The 13,085-nt window shown below is 49.0% G+C and overlaps 3 protein-coding genes across 3 annotated transcripts; all 3 read right to left on the reverse strand.

Annotated features, from left to right (window-relative positions):
- Positions 1-784: 784 nt before the first annotated feature.
- FMAN_02644 (uncharacterized protein) lies at positions 785-4,551 on the reverse strand (the record flags this gene model as incomplete). The annotated part of the gene is made up of 3 exons (XM_041820231.1): positions 785-1,481; positions 1,538-4,332; positions 4,381-4,551. The coding sequence occupies 3 exons, from the start codon at positions 4,549-4,551 to the stop codon at positions 785-787; spliced, it is 3,663 nt and encodes a 1,220-aa protein (XP_041686132.1).
- Positions 4,552-5,344: 793 nt separating this feature from the next.
- On the reverse strand, positions 5,345-6,612 carry FMAN_02645 (uncharacterized protein; the record flags this gene model as incomplete). The annotated part of the gene is made up of 2 exons (XM_041820232.1): positions 5,345-6,370; positions 6,427-6,612. The coding sequence occupies 2 exons, from the start codon at positions 6,610-6,612 to the stop codon at positions 5,345-5,347; spliced, it is 1,212 nt and encodes a 403-aa protein (XP_041686133.1).
- Positions 6,613-9,847: 3,235 nt separating this feature from the next.
- FMAN_02646 (uncharacterized protein) lies at positions 9,848-12,672 on the reverse strand (the record flags this gene model as incomplete). Its single annotated transcript, XM_041820233.1, has 5 exons — positions 9,848-10,140; positions 10,197-10,874; positions 10,929-11,019; positions 11,068-12,386; positions 12,456-12,672. The coding sequence occupies 5 exons, from the start codon at positions 12,670-12,672 to the stop codon at positions 9,848-9,850; spliced, it is 2,598 nt and encodes an 865-aa protein (XP_041686134.1).
- Positions 12,673-13,085: the final 413 nt, after the last annotated feature.

Genomic DNA, 13,085 nt, shown 5'->3' on the forward strand with positions numbered 1-13,085 from the left:
CAAAGCCACGAACTCGTCAACGCTTGACTCGGTACCATTTGTGTTGATCCTTCTCATTAAAGTCCCTCAGTATTAGAACACATCAGCAACTTCGTTCATTCAGTCATAGTTAGCTTAATGCATGTACAGTTTCTGCTCATTCCTCCAGGCTAGTGACCTTAACTCCCATTAGCTGCCCTTCAGCTTGTTCGTCTCGGTCCCGAGACGCTAATGCAAATAACTATCTCTTTTCATCATCTCAACCCTATCACACTGGCTGGTATTTATGTGAGATCATGATCAAGACCGTTCTTCGCGGGCGTTCCGAGACATCTAGTGGCTTTTCTAGAACACCGGCAGAAACATGGCGCAAATCAACAATGTCTTGTTTCAATAGCCCCAGGTCGGCTGAACTTTGACGAGTCGGTCACTGGCTTGACTGGGCAATTCGTCAACCAAGACAGTGCTGTGGCTTTTGCACTACTATTCGAGCCATGCAGCACCATGCATAGTTTTGCAACAATCCTGGTCTCTCAAACCATTTGACTGGCGGTATTCATTAGAGGCTTGCTAATGGATGGCTGTTGGTTAACTTACCTTCCTCTCTGGGTCACAACGATTCAACAAGTCTGACGCCTACCAACTCTCTTTGTTCGGTAGATAACGGCTCTTGACTTTTGCAATGATATTCAGCCTTGTAATCGCGGGTCGATCAGGAACCAAAGTTCAAGCCGCGCAGCCACTGCGACTCTGGTACACCTCCTCAAACATTATCGAGCTGCCCTATTTGGATACAGTCTGAAAACTAGCCCAACCTCAGTTCTTCAACTGCAGCTTTGATCTGCACTTTCCCGGCTTGGCCCCAGTCAACACCCTTCAACTTCTGTGCGATTTCTTCCTCCTCTTCAAGCACCCCCCATAGGCCATCAACAACCATGCTCCTGACCTTGGGCCAGGGATGATGCAACAGAGCACCCAAGCGTTTCCTAGCTTCTTGGACACCTGTCTCAGCGCCTTCCTGGCCAGCCATTGACGCAATACCGCAATAGACTTTGGTGCACGCTTCGAGCTTTCGGACGTTGCCTGTTTTGTAACTCGCCTTTTGTGTCTGCATGCACAAGCTACGAAGGTTGACGCTGCTCTTCTGGAAGAGCTGCATCTGGAAAAGGAATGCAATGATCTCTAGGGTTGGCACGATCACCCTATCCTGGCCCTGTCGGGACTTGAGATTCTGTAACATCGCATGACAGATAAGGTCTAGGTTCTCGTGGTTGGCCTCGCAGAAGTCGCAGAGCGCTGCTCGACTAGCAATGACAAGGTCCTCATTGCCCGTATCTGCAGATCCCACAAACCCAGACATGAGTTCTGTCATCCATTTCTCTGTGTCTCCTTTAGCCACATCACCAAGCAATGGGCGAAGACGAGCGCCCGCCTGAAGCTCAAGGAGACTCTCAAAGTAGGCCCTGGAAGAGAAAGTGAGTTCGCGGAAGTGCTTCGCGTGGCTAAGAGAAATCAGTCGTATGTCTCGTAATCTGGCATTTGAAAATTTGGCACGTACCCGTTTTCTAGAACCAATGCAACTGCGGCCTGAGCTTCAGGCCGTACACGGTCGAGTTTCTCTGCAGCAAGACGAAGGACACTGAAGAATAGAGCCTGCACGGAAGCCTCCTCCCATTCGCCTTGCACAATTGAATCATCAAGCTTACTCCACAAGGTCTTCACGGCTCTCAGAGCGTGCACACGGACGTGCGATCCAACATCTCCTCGGGCATTCGTAGTATAATCGTCCAAACCCTCAGCGATCAACTGTAGAAAAGCCAGAGGCTTGCTATGCAGAACATTGCTTTGAGCCAAGCTCTGCAAGATGGCGACACGAGTCTCAACTTCGCTATCCCATGTCCAACGCTCTAGGATCGCCTGGCAGGCCACATCCCCAGACGAGCTTACCAGAGGCTGCGCGACTGTAAGCGCAGAAAAGTAACCAATCCCATGTACTGAGGTTCTGCTTGTTGGGCGGTGTTGGACAGTTTCGGCCCATCCTCTCAGGAGTGTCTCTCTATCATCTGGCTTAGAAAGAATGAGAAGAATCAGGGATGCAGCAGCAGTTGGCTCAATTGTTTCTTGCTCGCTGCGGTTCAGCCAGGTTGGGATAATGGTGCGTAATGCCGAGATCAGTCGTGCTACCGTCGCACTTCGGTCCTTATCGCACGAATCGAGTGCAGATACGAGACTCAAATAGCCTGACACATTCCCCGGATGAAGGAGCTCTTGGCCTGGACAAAGGGCTTGCTGTGAATCCGCGCCCAGAATTGAAATTTGCAAAATAGGCAACGCTGAAACGACTAGGCGGCTTGCGGCTTCTGCGAGCAATTCCGGTTTTCGATAAGCAGTTGACTGCAAGTTCTCCAACGCACCTGAGACCGTTGATAGTATTTCATCAATCAGCTCCAGGTTATTCTTTTCTGCGCTTGGGATGAACAAGGCTGGGAATTTGTCGAGTACAGAGGCAAAACATAGCAACAGACCGTGTCTCTCCTCAACCTGACGAGGTTGAAGCGTTTTGAGGCGATCAGTCAGCAGTTGAATAATGACTTTGAACCGGGCAAGAGAGTCCCCGGACTTGATGTCCGATAACTCATAGGTGAGGACTCCAAAAGCGGCACCAGATACACGTCTTGAAGCAGCGTCAAGGTCGCCGATACCTCTCCAGCCTAGGAGGGTATCAATGATGGCCTCGCCATACTGGCTTGCAAGACGAGTCGCGTTTACCGCAACCTCCTCGATTGCTCTGGAACGTCGTGCAACAGCGTGGTAATCGACAGTTTGCACCACCCAAATACCCTGCTCAACAGTATCCGGATGTCGTCCAACAAGTTCTTGCAAGGCAGCCGATGCACCGCGTCTAATGTTTCCCGCAGGGTCTAGAGAAGCAGTCACAACGAGTTCTGTTGCAAGGACTTGGAGGATCGAACTTGTTGCCGGATGAGCTTTGGCTGCAAAGACGGAGTGTGTTGGAATCGCTAGGAGCTCAGAGCTTGCGTATCGGCGGGCGAGGGCCCAAATACCAAAACAAGCAGCATCTCGCACATTGGTTCCAACACTACCTCCAGACACACTTCGCTGCTCGAATGACAGGCCAAGCAGCAGAGCATGGATAATATCGGATAATTGTTCGGTAGGCGGTGATCTTCGATAGAGTAAGTGTGATAATGTGAGCATGAGCCCATGCCATTCGAGGTTATTCACAGCAGACAAGTCTCGGACTGGTTTGCCCCCAGCGGGTTTTGTCCAGAGGACATTTCGATTCAGTGATTCAAGAACAGCCTCGACAACCTGAGAAGCCATATCGGGATCTAACTTCAAAGTGATGATACTCAAAGACTTGCTTGCTGCAAGCCGTACTGGTGTATCGTTGTCAGATACAGATTCAAGCAAATACCCAATAGCTGTCTCCGTAAGCTCAGTGCTGGTCATATCTTGTGGTGTCTGGCGGAGGCGCAAAACAACCACAGATCGAATGACCTTCAGAATCATTTTCCTTGCCAATGCTAACGAGATAATCGCTTTAGAGAGCGCATTTTCGCCAGTGGATATTTCGTGGATAGCATAGAAGATGGTTGAAAGATAAGGATTCATGTCAGATGTATCCGACGACGCTCGCAACACACCGGCTAGGAACGATAGGACTCCTAGATAGAAGTATGTTTTTTGTAGCGTCTGGTCCTTCTTTGGGCGTAGAGAAGCAAGGGACCAGTTTATGAGGCTTTCGAGGACGCCAAGCTGCTGCATATCGCGACGAATAGACATTCTCACCAACAGAGCCTTTGCAGCGTCCCTTTCCTTTCCGGGAGTACCAAGGTACTTGATAGCAAGAGGAATCACACGTACGGTAATGGCAGGGAGGTTCTCAGGCCAGACCAGGCCTGGGATCTCTGGCACTGTAACATCTTGCAAGTCGACGGAAGATATGGTGGAGAGGTCAAAGGGAGCCAGCAAGAGATGCGAAAGCCACAAAAGAACGACATATCGTTCCTCCCACGACCATTTTCCGAGAGCAACGTCATCAACGGAAGCTTGCTCAGACTCTTCAATGGCAGAGAGGAGCAACTCTAGATACTTGGCTTCAACATTGAGAAAACGCACAATGATCTTTTCGCCACGGATCTTGCAAAATGTGTATATGATTTTGCATATGGCAAACTCAACCGAGACCAAGAGCTTAGAGCGTGATGAGAGTGTTTTTCCACGATGGCGAGTTTGGAGGTGCTTGAGAAACGCCTCAGCAAGGAGGGGAATCCACTTGGTAAGGTAGGGATCCAACAGCTGAGGAAGTTCTTGGAATGGGTCTAGGAGCTAAAGAAGAGAGTGAGTATATTACTATTAGTGTAGAAGACAGCATACAGTATTGGTAAGTCGGAATATCTCCTTTGCGCGCACCCGCGAGCGCACTCTTGTGCCGCCGTGGCCATCCGGCTTCCAGAGGAAATTTGGCAGAGAGCGGTCAAAGTCCCCTAGAAGATCCGCTGAGATCTTCTGGAGCTTGATATCGACATCTGCTTCTGGTGCGTCCATTTCTCCAGTAGCAACAGGAACATACAATCAGATTGCTCAAGTTTTTGTAGTTAGGACTGAAGTTGTTACTTGAACATGGTGTGCGAGGCCAGGCAACGAGTTGACGAGATGAGCGGGTCCAAGTTGAATGGTAGTGATTCGAGGAGGATAGAGGTGAACCAATAGTAATGAGCCTGACTCTCAGGAACTATCTCAACTTGAATCAAACCTGGAAAGTTTGCTATGGCTTTTCTAGATCGCACATTGGTTGTAGAGAACGAGAGCTGTTGTAAATTGGTGCATCAGAAGCTCACCGTCCTTGGCTCAGTACAGTGCGGGCCTTGGCCATAGTAGCTCACACTGTATATCAATGAATACCTAGGTAAGGTACCTAGCAATTTGAGCCGCAACTCGCACTTCATGAAAGCAATTATGTAAATTCAAACACTTCGACGTTGTGTAAGGAGCCCAAAGGTCAGTAGATGCTTTCAATTTTATTGTGTCATCATACTTTCAAAACTGATTATGTTTACACAGTTATCAAGAATGTCTGTCTGTCTGTCTATGGGCGCCTTAAGCGTCCATATCCTCTCTGTTAAATACCTCCAGCTGCCTTGTCTCTCCTCCAAATCCTCTAACAGGGTATCAACCATTAACAAATAAGATAAACCAGGAGTCACAGACCCTATCTTGTCTGATGCTCGTAAGCCGTGTTCCTCTATGCCCAATCAAATAACCCAGGTTCGCCAATAAATCCAATCCCTAGTTTGTTTTTTTACCCGTCCATGACGCCCAGTCTTTTTCCCGCTCTAAATCATAAGTTTGAAACTGCAATCGCCGCTACTATAGCATCCAAAGCACTGCTGTGCGAGGGGCCAGTGGCGTCGATATAGGGCCCAGCCCAGGAAACGCCTAGCTTGTTGTCTTTGCTGCGGCTCCTCTTCCAAATGGAGATGGCGTTCTTGGTGATAAAGCGACGGTACAAGGGCTTTGGTGAAACAGTGTGCAAGTATCGTAGGTTTCTGACAAAGATACCTTTGAACTGCTGTCCGTCTGCGCCGCAGTGACCCTCCTTGGTCTCACAACCGTCACTCTCGATAAGGATACCATCTTTGTTGGTAAGTTCCTTAATGGCAGCATAAGCGATCTTGTGAGCTTTGTCGGTGTAAGCGTCGTCTCCCGTGGCAAGCGAAAGTTCGACGAGAGCGCCCAGAATGACTCCTTGGTTGTAACTCCAAGTCTGAAGACCGTTATTCTTGCATTCGCCGTTCAACCCATCGTTAATAAGTCCCTTCTCGTTGATCATGCCACTGTCGGAGAACCAGTTCCACTGCTTCTTGGCTATGTCGAGGTATGTGCTGTTCTTTGAAACACGTCGTGCTAACGAAGCAGCAGTTGCGAGATATAGTTCGTTTGCAATCGCATTGACGTAGCCTGAGCCATCCTCGCCCTCTTTCTTCCACCTTATACCACCGCCGCAAGGTGTGTTTGTGCCGGTCTGCATATCGTTGAAGATGTCGATAGCAGCCTCGAGATACTGGTCATTGCCAGTTGCATCTGATGCCCTTATCCACGCCAGAGCCCACCAGCCTTCATCGTCGTAAAACTCGTTGAGGAAGTCGTCGAAACCACGCTTTCCCAAGAAACCCCGCTTCATCATACAGCCTGAGCTTGAGTCTATACAGTAGGAAGAAGCAACAAGGCCGTTTGTCATTGTCTTCATGGTATGGACCGTTGTCTTTTGGGCGTTTTCGTAGGTTGTGGCGAGAACTCCTCCGATATTTAACTTGTTGGCTTCTTCGAGACGTAGAGTTGAAAAATCAGAGAGCGTGGTTATGATCTTGTTGTTGCTGTTAGCTTTGTGTCTAGTATAAGAGACTTTAGACCTAGACTGACATTTGCACTCGACCACCAAGCATTATCCCACACACCGGTGGCAGAATTGTAGAATTCTTCATTCAGAACTTGGATAGCAGTAACTGCCTTTTCAGTATATGTGGTGACGCCTCGAGCTTGAGTTGAAGGTTTGACTGAAGTAACGAAAGTCGTCCCGGTAAATAGATCCGCCCAGGGGATATGCATATTGAAAGAATGAAGGTTAAGGAAACAAGGGCTTTGATAGCATTGAGGAAGGAGAAAGCAATAACAGAAATGAATAGAACTTTTAACAACTCTCAGAGTTTGAATGAATCAGAGAAGAGGCGTGAAGTGAAGTGAAATGAAATGAAGCAACAGCTCGGGCATAAGATATGAGAAGGGACCAGGAGATCTATATAGCTACATACAAACAAGAAGATCAAACTTTTTGCCCTCAAGTGGATGCCTCTTTGTCTAAACCCACACCAAACTCCCCCATGACTTGCATTGCATTGACTCCATTGATGAATGAATGTTTCCTCCAACGTGGGCATGGCCATGGCCGCGACCAGCACCACTTACGACATGGCATAGCGAGAGGAAAGCCCTCCAGGGGTACAGGTACGGGTACTGCACAGGATGAGAACGCCAACGCTACGGTTAGCATAACGCTGAACTGTTGCTGTCCCAGCCAAGACTCAGTGGAGTATGTGGACTCGGAACAGTTCCCATCAGTGATTGGGTGAGAAAGAGGTTAAAGGTGAAGATGCGACGCGCCGATAAAAGTCGTGATGGGGCGCTTGATGTTTCAGACCCAGGACTACGGGATAGGTTCCACAGAAGAAAAAGAGACTGCCGGCACACTAAGATGACCCCTGACGCTACAGGTGGGCTTTAGTGGGCGGACGGCACGCTCCTGGTTTTTTACCCGTCGTAGTCTCAGGACGTCGACCTCATCTTTTGCTAGCTGCGCCACGTGCTTGACCTGATACTCAGGTCACCTTCAGCTACATCTGAAGATATGAATGACAGACTTTGATAGACACGGCACGGAGATAACTCCCAGGTTGATCCTGTAAAGCGTAGAGCAAGGTCCAAAAGCAAGAAAACATCTCCAGATCTGCAGACCATTTCTTGGAGACTTGATGAGTTGTACCAGATCCCTGCAGACTGATCCTCAAATCATCATGCGTATCCTTCTCTCTATGATCGCCTATTTTTCTGCTGTGCTGTCGTGGCTTCGGAGCCGGGGTTTGGTGTTTCAAGCTGTATGCCAATATTATGCGATAACAGCAATTCGCCAGTGGATGTTCAATACTACCTACATAAACAAGGTACAGTTAGATCTTGACCCTTTTCAGAATCATCCCATCCCATCCCATCCCATCCTAAACTATTCCTGTTCATGCCAGCGCATCTTGTTGGACAGCCCTAAGGTGGCATTGCTGGTGCTCCTGAAGTATTATCTTGTCTGCACGACTCCGGGTTCATCATCCCCTTGCTTGAAGTCTTATCTCTGCCCGTGTTCTGTACAACATCTTTGTCTCTCGGAGCATATCAGCCTCCGCTGTAGCCGCTCAGGTCGTTGGCGCCTTTTGTATCTAACTTGTCCTCCTTGTTCATCACCTTAAACAATCGACGCCTTCGACCCCAATCCTTGCACAAAGCCGATTGAATTCCCAAGCACGGTGTCACTTGTGTCCTGATCGGAAGAGGGCGACAGCTGAGCTTGTTGTATAAACGCCTTCATCGGGTCCGTGGTTGTCGGAGGTAAAGTATAAGTTGCTATATCGAGCTGCCAGTCGTCCAGCTGAGACTCACCCTTGCCAGGAGGTTACTGTAAAAAGCACAACTGAGGTGACATCGGAAAAAGGACGGCCATGTCACAAAGGGAATAAGTGTCGATTATCCCATTGTTTAATAATTTTGACAAAGCCTTTACCGACGGAATTACCATGTCGATCTCGGAGGCGATCTGTTGATGCGGCGTCGCTCATGATCAACAATACGCATTTTGCATTGCTCAGCTTGTTCTCAAGAGGTAGTGATTTTCAGTTGAGGGTGGAGATGTGCAAATGTTTCATCGAAACTTCCGATCAGTTGAAGCCTGAAGACCCAACAAGGGCCGCAACGCGAGATAACTCAAGGAAGACGGATACCTTATCTAGGGGAGGAAAGAAAACTTGAGACCTTGATCCTAAATGACAAAAAGGCTTAAGTAACTTAACATTAATTTATGATATCTTTTACTAAGTTTATTTTGGCACCCTGTATGAAGGTCTGGTGTTTTCTTGCTCCCCGAGGCTTGTCATATGCAAATCACAGCCAACCAAGAAAGTCGAAACCAGTGGCCGTGTTCCGTATTTAGGACGGCAGAGAAAAAGAGGCAACCTTAGCGTGTCTAGGTAACCAGAATATGGGTCTTGTCTCCTCTATCCGTAGGTCCTCTCCTCTCCTTCTTTCTCCCCGAGAATCTCTAGTTGAAACAAACCATTTCTGGGTCGAGTGGAGGTTCATGACTAGGGCAGGAGACAGGCCCGTTGTACCTGCAGCTGCTGCACTGGAGATCTATGTGCAAGCTACCTTAGGCAAGGTGCAAGTGCAGATGGATGCAGGAGCACCTGTGCACTAAAATCCACAGAGCCTCAACTACCAGGTACCTACCTACTAACCTTGCCTCGAAGACTTCACATTCATCATATACACGTAACCTTACAAAGAAAAACAGAAAATGCGTCATTTACATTATCCGAGTAAACAAGCCCGATCAGGCGGTTCCCATTTCGATTTGGTCTTCGTTACACCCATGTCTATTCGTCCCAAGCGCCTCATAAACTTCGATCTCAGCAGCAGCTGAACGACAGGGCGGGTATGTATCGTGGCGCTTAGGTCGACCTTGTTCAACTTTATCCTAAGACAAGGTCGCTAATCATACCCTCGTTCATTGGCTTTCAATCCTCAACCCATCTTCCAGACTTAACAACATGGACTTGTCGTGTTATTATTGAGCCCGGCGGTTCAGACAGTCTATCAGGCCAGACTCGTCAGATTTGGATAACTATTCCTGGAAGAAGCCATGGCTAGCCAAAAACAAGATCCTAGCAGTCTTGGCGACGATGAACCGAGCGCCAGACTGCAAGCCCCCTTGCTTGGCGGCGCCTCCGACCTGTTGTTGAACCTGCAAATCTGATTCGGGTCCTATTACAAGCAACTATTGAATGGACAAAAACGCCCTTCGTAGAGCCACCACAATGGGGACATGGTCATGTCAATGCTCGAATTGGGCTATCATTCATAATCTGGCTTTCTCCAAAAGAAGAGGAGGATATGATAAAAATAATCTACATGATGAAGCAAAACAAATGAAAAGGATTAGTTATCCTGGGGTATAGTGCACATACGCCGCCCAACGCCCTTCGCCATACATATTACATTCCATCAAAAGACTCCTCGATTTCACTTAATTGCGTACGCTTGCACTGCTCGTGATCGGGGTTGGAAGCGACGGTGTCTCGTTGCTGCTGATCGAGCCGGCTACGCTTCCAGGTCTTCCTGCTCGGCTGGTTTTGCGAGACGAGAACCGAGACAAAACAGACAAGGACTTGTTTCTCTCGTTACTCACGATACTTGCTCTGTCAGAGCCCGAGTTGCCAAACCCGCGTAGCGTGGCTATGTCGATGAACGCCTGAGGGAAGATTCCGGTCTTGCCCTTGGAATTCGTTCCTGACCAGCACCAAAATTCTTGATAAGCCCCTATACACGAGTCAGATAAACAGTCTTCCTTGGCATTGTTTGAGGGGACAACTTACAGCTGACGTTGGTAATGACTTCATCTTTGTCAAACTTAAGCCAGTCGCCCTTGACTTTGTCCTTCTGGTTAAACTTCCATCTTGCGGTGACTTGGACTGGGCTGGTTCCGTCGATCTTGATCTGACTGGATGGTGGTGGATCCAGCTTAATGATCTCTGTGGGAACTGAAGCCCATTGACCGTCGTACCAACCCATTGCCCATTCTCCAAGGTACTTTGCAGGCCAAGTAAGGCCACAGACCCTTGCGTTAACGACCAATTCAAGCGCCGGTGTCCTATCGTACAACAGTCTCTGACCGTACATACGGCGAGCAGCTTCCTTGCTGATCGCAGTTGGCAAATACGATATCTCATCAGCTTTCTCAATTGCAGGGTGTGCTTCGACAGGCGATTTGAAATGAAGGTCGTAGTCGTTCTTGTATTCGGCAGGAACATCAGTCTGGTCGATCACTGTGAACCCGGGGACTGCTGGCAGAGGGCGAGGATGGCGAGCCAAATGAGCAAAAAGGGCTTTCTGGCTGATGAACACAGTTGCGTCACTGGCGTGAAGAGTCTTTCCCTGGGTGATACAAAACACACAACCATACAGAACATCATCAGATCGTCGAGTTGGCAAATGGGACTTTTGAAGGAATCGCAGCCTATAGCCAATACCATTTTTGATGAAGTTCCCCCGTTCTGTGGTGTAATCAGCACGATAATACACGTATCGAGAAGCTCCCGTGGACTTACCAGCTTTGTTAACATCCAAGTCGATTTCATTAAAGTCGAGCTCGAAGTGACACTTGACACATTTTGCAATTGTCGCTACGGTTGCAAACCCCTATGTCTTTTAGCATCAAGCGACAAAAAGGACAAAGAGATGACTTACTGCTTTCACGGTCTTCTTGACTCCTGCGCCACCATTCAATATTTCCTTTGCTCCATCACAAAAGCCTTTGTGGACATAAAAGGAGCTCTGAGGGTTGAGTTTGCAGTCGATGGCAAACGGGTTTGGTGGGTGTTCGGGGATCGTAATTTCAGTTTCCACGGGAATCGGCAGGTTATCGACTTCTGGCACCATGACAGGCTGCACTGGTTCAAGCATGCCCTGGTAGTTGGTTACCGGCGGAGGCTTTACGGGCAATGGACTTAATTCTGCAGTGCCGAGTGTCGGACTACCATCTGCCACTGAATATGAAGATTCGCGGTTGTCCGTGAGGGGGGTGGTCACTCCATCGTGTCGTCCCGAGTCAAAGACAGAGCCAGGATTGGTTTCGACTGATTCAGGGCGAGATTGAGGAAGCGAATGTGATCGAGGCGGAACCGTCCTTGGAGTTGGAGAAAGTTGCGAGATGTATCCTGTGCTGGCCCTTTCTGAAACTACATCTTCGGGGATAGAGGTAGATAATATGGAGTTGTGGCTCGAGTAGCGACCTCGTGGCGTTGGGAAGACACTGTATGTTCGTTCGTACGTCCCGGATTCCATGCCCACAGAACTAACTTGAGAGTCATTGCTGTACTGAGATGACCGGTCTCCTCCCATCTTGAGTGGACGCGGACGAAGTTCCCTACCTGAATCTGGGCTCAGGGGTGGTGAAATCGGCTCAATGGGCGATTCTACTGGGGCCACAGGCTGTCTCCTTTCGAAGGAAAAGTCTTCTGGGAAATTATTATCGCGCGGCTTCGGTGAGGTCTTGACATTGAAGTCCCATGGGTTACCCGATGGTGGTCTTGGAGGCGGCTCAACTGGTGTGAGTATAGCCTGGGGCATATGGCTGGGTCTTGGTGACTCAGCATATAGGCCCTCATCCGGTCCTGATCGAGACTGCATCATGCGCCGCAACTCAGCAGTAGCCGCTTCAACCGTTGCAGGGTCATTGCTAGTGCGGCTTTCAGCGAGTGAGGAAGCGCTTCGGGGAATATCTTTCTTCAAATCGGAAAATGGGTATATCGGTGGAAGAGGAGGTGCATCTGGTGAGATTGGCCTTGATTGTGACCCGGACATTCGAGTCATGATGGAACGACTATCATGATCATAGGGAACCTCCAGCTTGAGGCGCATGAGAATGTCGTAAACCTTTGGCGCGGCCTTCCTCGAGAGCGCTTGTAGTTCGGCGAACTTTTCAGGCTCAAAATCTTCCAATTCAATGTAGTCGTCGAACTCCCAAAGTAATTCGTTGAGCTCGGTTCGGAAGGCAGCGATTTCGTCTGGGTTGGCAAAGTCAATCAATGTCGATCGAAATAACAAGGCGGGCTGAGGATGAAATGACGACTTACCATTTTCCTTGAGAGCATCAAGAAAGTTAGAGCCATATTCGTCGAGGTGTTTTCGACATAGGGGTTCAATTTTCTTGAGCGCACGCTCGCCTTCTTTTGTCAGGCTCTGAGAGGCTTTGAGCATTATCTTGTCATCGCCAGCGTTTTGTGTAGCCTCACGACCCTTTTCGACAATGTCGCGGAAGGGCGCGATGACAAGGTCAGCTATATCATCCATGACGAGGTCAAGTCGTCGAAACTCGTGGAGAGGCTGACTGGAACTTCAGGAAGGGATGTTGTGGTGAAAGAGTATGCGACAATGAATGAGGTGGGCGTGTAAGTCAATATGAGGGCCGAAAATGGGGGGCCGAAGGAATGAGGAGGGGGATCATCACACGACAGGGTGGAATTGGGTAAGGCAACCGCAACGGTCATGGAGCGACTAAGGTTGAAAGAAGAGAAAGAAGAAGGGAACCAACATGGGGATGCTGCATCTATAGGTTTACCGTGGCCACGGCCATGACCATGACCATGACCATGACCACGGTACGGCCTAGTTAGCATACATGGCCTGGCTGGGCTGCTGGGCACTCACCAGGGCACACTAGCACCCACTCGAGCTGAGAGCTTGAATCGACAGCAGTGCAGTAG

This window comes from Fusarium mangiferae, assembly GCF_900044065.1.
Source record: "Fusarium mangiferae strain MRC7560 genome assembly, contig: FMAN_scaffold010, whole genome shotgun sequence".
Taxonomy (NCBI): Eukaryota; Fungi; Ascomycota; class Sordariomycetes; order Hypocreales; family Nectriaceae; genus Fusarium; species Fusarium mangiferae.